This window comes from Alligator mississippiensis, chromosome 4 (assembly GCF_030867095.1).
Source record: "Alligator mississippiensis isolate rAllMis1 chromosome 4, rAllMis1, whole genome shotgun sequence".
Classification (NCBI taxonomy): Eukaryota; Metazoa; Chordata; order Crocodylia; family Alligatoridae; genus Alligator; species Alligator mississippiensis.
Genome location: NC_081827.1, coordinates 149,731,747 through 149,743,686, shown reverse-complemented (window position 1 = coordinate 149,743,686; position 11,940 = coordinate 149,731,747). Strand labels below are relative to the sequence as shown.

The window sequence follows — 11,940 nt, the reverse complement described above, 5'->3', positions numbered from 1 at the left end:
GTGGGACACTTGATACAGGATCGGATGCTCTCCCAGCTGCCAGGAGGGATCTGGCAGTTTTCCCCAAGACCAGCATGCCTGGGGAAGCAATGAACACTTTTCCTTCTTCTAGCATCCAGGGAAAACCTGGAGGTTCAACTCACCACTGGCAGGAGTCCAGTAGGTTCCCACCACAGGCCAAAATACCTGGAAGAAGACCACATGCTCTCCCGACTGCTGGAGCATCAAAGACCCAAGTGGATTCTCTGCCTCCCAGTACAGATCGTGCACGCCTGAGTGAAGATGCAGCAGGACCCCAAAATGCACACAGAAGCCTGTGCAGAAGCATCCAACTCAGGTGGGGCAGGGAGAGGGCTGCTCAGAGTGATCTGAAGGGGGAAACAGGTGAAGAGTTCAAGCTGGGAGGCTTCCCAACAATACGTACCCAACCAGTACACCTGCGGGCTTGGAGCACCGCAGCAGGAGGCCAGCAGGAAAGCAGACCTCACTCAGGCACAGTGGTAGCCCATACCTGGCCTAGTGCATGTGTGGGAAGAGCTCATGCACAAAGGGCAACACGCCAGGAAGCGTAGGGGCCCAATGGTGGGTGAGTGAGCGGTGCACCAGGCACGGGACCAGCCCACGTGCAGGAAAGGGATTGTACAGTACGTAGGCATTGTTGCCCTGTCCAGCTGCCCACTATGAGGCATTTAACTTACATGACCTTTTTAGTTGTGATTTTGCACATAAAAGAAAGAAGCAGAATTCTTGAGGTCTCAGTTCTCGCCAGACACCTAGCATAGAAGGAAAGACACCACCATCATGCCGAGATATCACCACGGCTAATTACAAGACCCAAGTAGAAAGGGATGGATTGTACAGCAGAAGGAGCCCCACAGAAGTCATGGCAATGCTGTCACACCTGAACCCTACCACTGATCATCCCCTCCAGGCAAGTGAAAGTTCATGCAATGGAAACAATGAAGTGGTGGTGTGGCATGACCCAAGGGGGTGGGATGTACCAGTGGGCCCATCAGCAACGTTGTTCGCCATGAGCCTGTCACGAACCCACTCCCCCCTGCAGTAAAAGTCTCTTCCATCAATTTGTCCTTCCCCTTTCTGACACTAGGTCAAGCCCAGGATGATTGCAGTGAGGCCTGGTGTTGGCAGTGGTATGCTAGTCGAGAACTACAGAGGGGTGGGGATGCTGCAGCACTACAGACTCCCCATGCAGGTGGCCTAGGCACAGCAGGATGCTTGATCCAGCCCATTGCTTGACTTCCCATTGCATCCAGAGCTACCCTGTGTCCCAGGGCCAACAATCAAGCTGCCACAGTAAGTCTTCTGCTAACCCTTTCCATGTTCTTGGAGTTGTAGGAGAATGCCTTGAGAGCTGCCTGTGTTTTTCTTCTGTCCTAATGTGACAGGTAAAGCTTTTTAAAAAATACCCTTCATTTGTGTTTTCCCCGCTCTTTTCAATTCAAGTAGGGCAGCGATGTGTATGTAAAAGGTGCATGTCATATTTCCCTACATACAGCATGTCCCACAATATAATACACACCTTGTTCTTGAAAGTCAGAATGAAGAGAAAAAGATCTTTACCTGTAGCACCTAACCGGGGAGCAGCAGCAAGGCACCTGAGCCTACTCATTGCTCTGCACCCTGTAGATCACATGAAGGTATGACTTTTTATTTTTCCCAGTACCTGGCAGAAAGTCCTTTTCCCTGATGTCTTGCATGTCATGGGCAGTGGAATTTCCAGCAGCATTTTTTTTGGCAAAGAAAGGGCTATGTTATATTTTGAAAAAGACAGTACTTCCTAGGCTGACATATTAAGAAGCTCATGATCCTGGATGGGAAGATCTGCTGGGAGAGAGGGAATGTTGCCCAGTAATATCATGGAGAGCTTGAACGAGCACACCAGGGCTAAGCTGATCCTCTCTCACTTTTGCCTTCTCCTAGTACGCAGTTGGCTGCATCAGGAATTTGAGGAAGTCCCAATCTTAGTGGGGCACTGCAACTCAAGCCCCAAAGCTTTGGCCCTGGTGGTTAGCCCTGCAGCTGCCATTCCCTCTCTACAAACAGGCAGGCAAGTGTACTGGGGAGGGACAGCGGGACACTATTTGAGCTGTGTCCAAAGCTTACATTTGAACAACTCTGGCTGGAGTGGGAGGGGATCTTGTTTTTTTCTCTTTTGCTGAGTACCCTGACCCAGTTCTGGCCTCTCCTCTTGCAAGCACCAACCCCACAATATCCTTTCCCAAAGTTTAGAGCCATGGGCAAGGTGTCTGTGTGCATGTCTGCACTACACTGGCTACTAACAATGGCTACCGGACAGAAGCTGTACAGTAGGGGTGTGTGAAACAGGCCCTACTCGATTCGGCTTCAGCCCATATAAGGTACAGTGATTTGATTCATTTATTCGGGTCCCAGTCTCAATTTGATTCAGCCAAATCTGTATGTGATGATTCAGAGAATCAGCAATTCAGACATAGACACAGCTTTAAATGTTTTTTCTACGTACGTCGAGGTACCAGGCATAGCTCGTGAATGCTGCGATGCTGGGGAGGACGGATCGTCCCACAGCAGCGCAGATGTCCTTCTGGTCTACTTCTGAGTCTGCTGCTGAGCAGGTTGGGGAGCTCCCTGTGCTTCTGGGGGACACTCCATGTGCCCCAGCATCTCAGCATTCACGGGCTGCCTGCTACCTTGAGATATGTAGAAAAAACACATGTCTATGTCTGAATTGCTGAATCTTTCCATATCTCTCTGAATCGGTTTGGAGGGTTGCGATTCAATTTGGGGAGGTTGAAGGGTCCTCTGATTCAATTTGGATTTGGGATTTTGACTGCCAAATCAGGCCGAATCTCTGCTGAATCGAACCAGGGACCGAGGCTTCATGCAGCCCTAATGCATAAGTACCAGTTTTGCTCCTGACACCTAGCTCATATTGCTTTTCCTGACACACTGGTTACTTACTAAGGAAGTCTTGTGGGGTCTTTGTCACATATATTGTTGTGATTAAGCAAGCAAAGCAGCCTATGTTCAAGCCTGCAGTTCAAGTTGAGGACCTTTGGGGCAGGGAGCTTAGTATGAGCATATGTTATTTTGATTAGTTTCCCTGCCCCGATACTGGATTGTTTTTGTTTTTTTTCTTCACCTGGTTATCTATATGGAGCCCACTCCTGGGGACTTAAGCAGTTCTCTTGGCAGGAAGCATGGGCTTCACAGAAGCTCTCCTGACCTGGATCCCTGATCTGAAAGCTTGCAGAAGAATTAGGCAGGTGTGAACATGACAGGATACTTGTTGCTCCTCTTAGGACCTGGGCCCTTAGACAAGGAAGCCGTGAGAGTCGCCCTCAGCCTGGTGCCTGCATTCAGACAAGGCCTGCAGGAGTCCTGATGCAGTTGGGAAGCTCTACGGACATTGTCTCCTTAAAACCCATAGGCTCAGAAATGTCTCTGCAAATACTAGAGAGACATTTTTTTGCTGAGGTCAGACAAAAGCACAATCTAATGCCTTCATGGCTTAGTGTGGGGCTCTGTGATGGTGAAACCAACAGCTGTATGGATGGAGTGAACACAGAACCTGAGATCACCTTCAGAGTGCAAATGGGGCCAAAAGGTAACTTTGCGTGTTGGGTGGAGGAGGTGGAGATGTGGGCTAGGGACCTCCTGGGGACCCCTCTGTGACTGATGCTCTTGCCTGTAGTGATGGCCAAAAACCTACTTTTCTCATCATGACCAATTGTTAAAGGGAGTAGATGTCCCCTTAAGCTGACTGGATCAGATGGAGGTTCCAGGACAGGGAAATTTCCCTAAGTGATAGAATCAAATCTTAGAAAGGCCCTGAAGACATTTTGACCCACTAGGAAGAGATCCTCCCCACATAAGTGCTTTGCAGGAATGCAGCACACTGGCAGGAAGCTGACATACAGAGAGATGGGGATCTGGACCCTCTTTCACTTCATGCATTTAAATGGCACATATGCAGCCATGCAACTACAGTGACAGGCTTGCGGCAGCATGTATTTGGCAACCATTGATTCTCTGGATTGTGGTGTATACATGAGGTCACCCATGCCTCAGCAGGAGTTTCTGGAGGAGTGGAGGCTGCCCAGAGCTTCCATTCTCCATTTAGGCCACTGAGACAATCCAAAGGCCACACTTGAGTCCAGACCTTTGGTACCTCCAGCAGCAATATGTACTTGCTCCAGTATGTATGTGCAACCCAAAATCTCCATGAAGCCCAACAATATAATTATGGATCGTGCAGGAGAATGTTCTTGCATATTTCAAGTCGCTGGTGGTTAAAGCACATGGTTAGTGAAGAAGGGATCTAGCCTGTATTATGCAGGGGGACTTTGATCCTGCACCTCTTGCTTGCCACAAACAACTCGAGCCACCAGAGCATAGGGCAGGTATCCTGTGGCTTTTTTCCAGCCTCAAGCCCCAGTAGAAGCTGATCCCTTGGGCAGTCAGGACAAGGGAGTTACATAGGGCCAAGCAAAGCAACAAGCAGAAGGGTAAGGTGGCTGCCCCCTTGGTTTGTTGTGGCAATCTGGGGTTTTGCCCCATGCCTTTCCCTTCCATGCGGGAGAAGCTTCTCTTTCCAGCTGCAGATAGGCTGTGCTGATGGACATGTCCCTGCTGATGGCGAATCAGCCCTTGAATGCCCCAGCATAGCCAGTTCCACCAGTACTGGTATTGATGCCAAACACTATCCACTCCAGTGTTTTCCCAGGAGCCTGTTTTATCCAGCATATGCCAGAATAGGTGGGATGTGTAGCCAGAGGTTTTGTAGGTCAGCTCAACAGACCCCTGGGCTTGACTTCTGCTCCAGACTGAGTCAGCTGGATTGTATCTTAGACATCCGTAAGAACTACTTCATAGTAAGGGCGGCTAGGATCTGGAACCAACTTCCAAGGGAAGTGGTGCTGGCTCCTACCCTGGGGGTCTTTAAGAAGCGGCTTGATGCCTACCTGGCTGGGGTCATTTGAGCCCAGTTTTCTTCCTGCCCAGGCAGGGGTCGGACCTGAAGATCTGTAAGGTCCCTTCTGACCCTAGTTCTATGATGCTATGATTCTATATTAGCTGGATCTGGGAGCTGGCACCTGCAGAGAAAGGAGAATGGGGGTCTTAACTCTTATTTCTGCCTGTTTAAAATCCACTTTCTACTTGTGTTTGGGTTCCTCCTTTAGCTCCCCCCTGGAGGTGTCTGAGCTCCTTGTCACTATTAACCCTTTCATCCACAGGGCATCCCATAACATAGCATGGACATGTATCCCTATTCTGCTCCAAGCACCCTAAGCCACAAAGAGATCCAGGTTCAGATTCTTAATGTTACTAAAGGATTTGGATGTTTGGTCCCTACTAGCAATGATGACAGTTGGAGAGCAAGGTCCCCCGGTTGGGAATTAAAACCTAGAATGTCTCTGTTCCAGGTCTGGGCCCGGATCCCAACACCCTCCCTCCTTTCCCCAAGGCCCTGCCCTCCCTGGGTCTTTCTCTCCTGCACTCACCTGAGCAAGTTGCCAGGAGAAGGAACACTCCCAGACTTGCCATGTCAGGTCCCCTAATGGCTGCATGAGCTGCACAGACACTGAACTCTGCTCTTGCTGCTAGTAGGTTTTCAGTGGGGATCGGTCTGTCCTTTATCAGGTCAGTTCTCTGCCTTGTTTGCATGTGGTCACTGCTCAGTCATTTGAAAGCATCCCTGCCTCAGGGGCCTTCTCCCACTTAGAAGGTCAGAGCCCAGATGGGCACTGGGTCACTGCAGCGTGGCTGTGCCCCATTCAGGGGAGCCCTGAAGTGTGTCAGTGGCAGTGGGACCAGAGTGTGAGCTCTAGAGATCACCGGGCAGAATGTGCACTCGAGTGTCTGACACTGGGGCCCTGGGAGGGAATAGCTCTGGGATAAGAGGGCAGCTGTAATGACATGAGCGTTCACCCATGTTTTCTGGTGGTGGGCTAAAACAACCCAACTTGTCTGAGGTGGGCCAGCACTTCTGACCTAACCACTGCTACTCTCACCATCACCGCTTCTTACTGCTGCTTAGCCTCGCGGGGCGGTGGGAAGGGGCGCGGGGTAAGCTACCCACCTGTGTAATGCCACCAAAGCCCCTCACTGCCAAAAGACTGCTGAAGTCTTTGGCTCTTCAGGCCTAATATAGATAGCTATATTGTTGTTTACAAAGGTGGACGAATAACAGTATATGACTGAGCTTGCTCATTTTAAGTGCTAAAACCATTATAACGCAGTACTCTGGTTGGATTAGCAATACAGAACTATGTCTTGTGGATTGGCTGTTGTTCTTATAGTTTTATCAATAAACTAGTAGGAGCTTGCTAGTTTTATTTCTCAGCTCCTCTTCATTGTAGACAATGAGTGATTCATTTATTCAGAGTTTTGTCATAGAATCCTAGAAAAGTAGGGTTGGAAGGGACCTTAGGAGGTCATCGAGTCCAACCCCCTGCTCAAAGCAGGATATATCATCCCACCCAAGGCTTTGTCTACCCGGTTCTTAAAAACCTCCAAGGATGGAGATTCCACAGCTTCTCTGGGTAACCTGTTCTGGTGTCTTACTACCTTTCTAGTAAGAGAGCTTTGTGGCGGGCCAGTAGGGGGCGCTCCTGCGTTGAGCCGCCCACCTCCCTGCGCCCGACCACCTTCCAGGCTCCGAGTGCCTCCCTGGGGTGCCTCCCGTCCGGCCAACCCCTTCCCTGGAGCACACCCGCTAGCCTGGGGTTCCCGCTGCCACCATCCAAGGCTCTGGACTCACTTCTGGCTCTGCGCACCTTGGAAAACGCAGACCTGATCGTCCAATGGGTCCTAGACCCAATACAAGCACTTGGGGCACTTCCCCAAGTCAGGGGCTATTTAGGAAGCCTCCCTTAGTCCACCGACCTAAGGGGCCTCCTTGGCATAATTTAGACCCACCCCTCAATAAGTCTCCCATACCGGTCACAAGGAGAACTTTATTGATTACAGGGGATAGGGCGGAAACAGGGTAAAAGGTAGAGCAATATCATAGAAATCTTACAGGAATATCAAAGGAATCCCATAGAGCAAACCAGGGTGGCTGAGGTAGCTGTTTAAACGCATTTGAGTTACTGAAACTAAATATCTAATCGGATCTTTAGTAGCTTACTCACTCTCATCGTCCAGAGGTAGTTGTTGTTTCCTCTGAAGGCAGGGCACTCTTGGAGCATGCGGTGATGAGGAGAGAGCCAGGCTCAGATTCACCTGGATGACCGCATGGCTAATGGCTGCCCTCCTTCTTCTTGTACCAGGCCCTTAAATAACCTCTCTGACCTCAGCAGCCCGGTCCAATCGAAGCTGCCAATATTGGCCACAAGCCGACCAATCTCCCCAGCATCCCTGGCTACCTGGGCCCGCGGAGGGCCAGGTCTTTCCCCCCCTGCCCAGGTGACCAGAGCATCGCCTCCCAGGCGCCAGGCCTTTGTCATGCAGACCAGGTGGGAGATTCCTGCTCTGAGGGATTCAACACCCGTCTCCCAGGCTGGTGGAGACAGATCTCTGCAGAGGGGCACCGACGGTGGCATTTCTGCCACAAGCTTTTCCTAATATATAACCTAAATTTCTCCTGCTGCAACTTGAGAAAGTTGCTCCTTGTTCTGTTATCTGCTACCTCTGAGAACGGTCTAGCTGCAATTGCTTTGGAATGACCCTTCAAGTATTTGAAGGCTGCTATTAAATCCCCTCTCAGTCTTCTCTTTTTTAGACTAAATAAACCCAGATCCCTCAGCTTCTCATTAATCATGTACCCCATTACCATAACCACTTTTGTTGCCCTCCACTGGACTCCCTCCCATTTGTTCATATCCTTTCTGTAGTGAGGAGCTCGAAACTGAACACAGTGCTGGGGATTTGGCCTCATCAGTGCTGAATAGACGGGAATAATCACTTTTCCTTGATCTGCTGGCAGCACTCCTGCCAATGCAGCCCAGTATGCTGTTAGCCTTCTTTGCAACAAGGACACACTGTTGGCTCATATTAAGCTCATTGTCCACTGTAATTGCTAAGTCCTTTTCTGCAGAGCTGCTGCTTCGCCTGTACCAGTGCATGGGATTGTTCCATCCTATGTGCAGGTCCTTGCACTTGTCCTTACTGAACCTCATGAGATTCCTTTTGGTTCAATCCTCTAATTTGTCAAGGTCTCTCTGAATCCTAGCCCTACCGTCCAGCATACCTACTATTCCCCCTTAGCTTGGTGTCATCTGCAAACTTGCTGAAGGCGCCTGCCATCCCATCTTCCAGGTCACTGATGAAGATACTGAACAAAATCGGCCCTTGGACTGACCCCTGGGGCACTCCACTTGATATGGGCTGCCAACTAGATTTCAAGCGATTGAGTAATATCCTCTGAACCAGATACTCCAGCCAGTTTTCTATCCACCTTACAGTTCATTCAACCGACCTGTACTTCCTTAGCTTGCTTGCTGCCAAAGATCACAAGCTTTTAGGTTCCACCTTCCTCGGGAGTCTATGTCCTCTCCCTTTTGTAGCGCTGCCTTTGGCAGTCCTTCCTCCACAGCCCTAGAGGTCTCCCCCAGCATCAAATTGATGAACTCCTAATGATGGAGGATGCTTTGCAGCCTTGCCACATCCTTCTTTAGCTCTCTTGCCTGCTCCCTAAGGGACAGCACTAGGAGGCACCGCTCACATTGCAGGCACTCTTCCATCTGGCCGTCACTGAAAGGAACCTGCAAGCCGCAGTCTCCACAGTGCCAAAGCAGGTCCTGGGTGGAGGCCTCAACAGTGAGTGGTTCTACCAGGACAGACAGCTTGCAGATGCAAGCAGAGGAAGAGCTCTAGCATTGTGACATCCTGCAGCCATTTCTCTGTGTCTCTTAATCTGCTGCCTCTTTCTTTGCTGCTCCTCTTCCAAGTGGATCTTTCCTAACAAACTCACTTGTAAGCTGGCCTGTTTACTGCTCCTTGGTCCTGAAAGGTCCCTTTTTCCTTACACAAAGCATGAAGTCATGAATGCTGCCTACCCCCAGAGGCTGGGGTGGGGTGGGCACAGGGAGCTCGTGGGCTGCAGGAGCAGAATGGAGGCAAGTGGGGAGCTGCCACATGCAGCCGCAGCACTGTCAATGTTGGTGGGGCGGCCAATGTTGACTAGTGGTCAGCAAACACCTGCAGACACCACCGGCAGTGGCGACGGCAGCCATCGGCTATCACAGACTGCCTGTAGACTCTGCCAGTGGTGTTGGCAGTGAGGGAGGGGTGGCAAGTGGTGACTGCCTGCAAGCATCGCTGACAGTGTCAGCCGTGCCTTTTCACAGGGGGTGCACTGCCACGATCAGGGGTGCACATACACCCGCGTGCACCCCCTATGCATTGCCAATGCTTATAGTGGAGAAAGGTGAGAGAATTTTCAAGGCAGACTCCCTAGTGACCCCCGCCCCGCCCCGCCTTTTGGGACTCTAGTTAAGTAAGGGAGTAAGAATTGGTCTAACGTGTAGTTTTAGCTATGTACGCTAAATGTATACAGGTTAGGTACTTTTAATTAAAGAAAGAGATTACCTAAAGGCTCCCCTGCAAAAAGAGAGAGGCAGCAAATTGGCCTGTGAACTGACTTGCAAACTGCTTGCTCTGTTTGCTGCCTCTGCTCACCCTTTTGATTCATCCCCTTCCGAGAAGAACACCACTTGCACAAATGTAGTTGGATTCAAATTTAGTTTAAACTTTGCAGCGCTCCAGTAGTCAGCAGTGTTAAGATACTCACCAGTTGAAGCACCTGCTCCCGATAGGGTTTATCAAGCTCTGCAAGTTCCCTCCCTTCAGGCTCCTGCTGTCTTTTTCATTTGTCCACTAGAATAACCTTCCTTGTGTCAAGAACATCAGCTGAAGAGAGAGATGGCTGCAAGCTCTAATGACGGTCCCAATATACAAGTTTCACTCATGGGAGAGTCTCCTCAGGACCACAAAGTTTCTTTCAACGGAGGTACCATATTCCTTTCTAACTTAGGCGATACACAGTTTTCTTCCAGAAACCAGAGCTGGAAAGATTGTGTACAGCCCAGCAATGCATCTCATTCTACATTGAGAAGACTAAGGGCAAGATAGGGTAGGCATCAGCACTTGGATGAAGAGTGCCTATAAGGGGAGATATGGAGGCCACATAATGGTATTGTAGCACCCTGCCTAAGTCACATCCTTCCTCCAGGGAAGGCTAGAGCTGCAGGTGAGATAGTCCAAGGGCAGGGGCCTAATTAAAAGCACCAAAGCCTCATGCATATCAGTGTCCCCTGCACTGAAAAATGGCAGCTCATCAAATAGGATAGATTACAGCGGGACCTGGACAGGTTACAGGGGTGGGCAAATGACAATAGGATGAGATTCAGTACTGACAAGTGCAGGGTGCTGCACTTAGGCAGTAGAAAGCAGCAGCATACCTATAGGCTGGGGAACTCCCTTCTTGAAAGCACGGTGGCAGAAAGAGATCTTAGAGTCATTACTGACTCCAAGATGAACATGGGCTGATAATGCGAGGACACAGTCACTAGGGCTAACCGTACCTTGTCGTGCATCCAGAGATGCATCACAAGCAGGGCCAAGGCGGTGATCCTCCCCATCTTTGTGACACTGGTCAGGCCACAGTTGGAGTACAGCATCCAGTTCTGGGCACCACACTTCAGGAGGGATGTGGACAGCATTGAGAGGGTCCAAAGGAGGGCTACTCCCATGATCCAGGGACAGCAGGGCAGACCCTTCGAGGAGGGGTTATGGGACCTGAACCTGTCCAGCCTTCACAAGAGAAGGCTGAGGGTCGATTTGGTGGCTATTTATAAACTTTCTAGGAGGGACCAGCGGGCATTGAGGGAGACCTTGTTCCCCCGAGCACCTCCAGAGTAATAAGGAATAATGGCCATAAGTTGTTAGAGAGTAGGTTCAGACTAGACATCAGGAGGCGCTACTTCACAGTCAGGGTGGCTAGGATCTGGAACCAACTGCCAAGGGAAGTGAGTGCTGGCTTCTATCCTGGGGGTCTTTAAGAGGAGGCTTGATGATTATTTAGCTGGGATCACTTGAGCCCAGTTTTCTCTCATGCACAGGGCGGGGGGTCAGACTAGAAGATCTACAAGGTCCCTTCCGATCCTACTTCTATGAATCTATGAATCGATGAATCTATTGGAGCCCAATGTCATAAGTCAGGGTGTCCAGCTTCAAATTTTCCAGGGGCTGCATGCCCCACAGCCTCCCCTTCTCCTTCTTCCCACTCCCAACACTGCATAGCCACATAGTTGGACACCCCACCTCACCTTTAGCTGACTGGCCATGGGCTTCTCCACTACATAGCTCTGCACCACAGCACACAGGTGCTTTGGGCTGCTGGCTTCCTTGGCAACGTAATCTGTGCCTCTCTGCCTCACTCTTCCACCTGCCGGAGGAGGGAGGGGAAGCCGCAAGACCCTAGCTGCTGCTGAATCTGGAATGATAAGGTCAGTGGAAGCTGAATGGGAGCATGTGAAGGGCTGCTGCTATATGTAGGCAAGCCCCCAGAAGACTTGGATCCAAATCCAAAGAGGATTTCAGAGGGTTAGGAAATTGAGAAGGAGGACCATTTGTAGGTAATTCCTGTTTTATCTGCCTTTGTATTTCTCTCCTGCTTTCTAAAGTAAGAAATACTTGTGCTTAGAAGAACTACTGCTTATTTGAGAGTCTTGGACAGGAGTTATTCCCGCTTATAATGTATGCTGTAATTGGGTGGCCTGAGGACAGAAAAAACTTATGCACTCACCAAGAAGGAACACAAACAGGGGTTATAAACTACAGAGCATCCTGTGCCAACATTGTTATACCTCATTACATCTTATTATATTTTTCCCTCTCCTAGAGCCTTATGTCTCTGGAAGCAGTTTCCTTAAAGTAGAGGTACTAGATTTAATGTGCATGACATAATTCGAGTTAATGCATGTCCCCCACATTGGC

At 50.0% G+C, this 11,940-nt stretch overlaps 1 protein-coding gene across 1 annotated transcript in view; it reads left to right on the top strand.

Annotated features, from left to right (window-relative positions):
• The window catches only part of LOC132250066 (scavenger receptor cysteine-rich type 1 protein M130-like), a 339,402-nt gene that overhangs the window by 281,782 nt on the left and 45,680 nt on the right, over positions 1-11,940 (top strand). Inside the window, 1 exon segment of the mRNA XM_059726230.1 lies at positions 10,543-10,569. Within this exon segment, the coding sequence (XP_059582213.1) occupies positions 10,543-10,569 (27 nt within the window).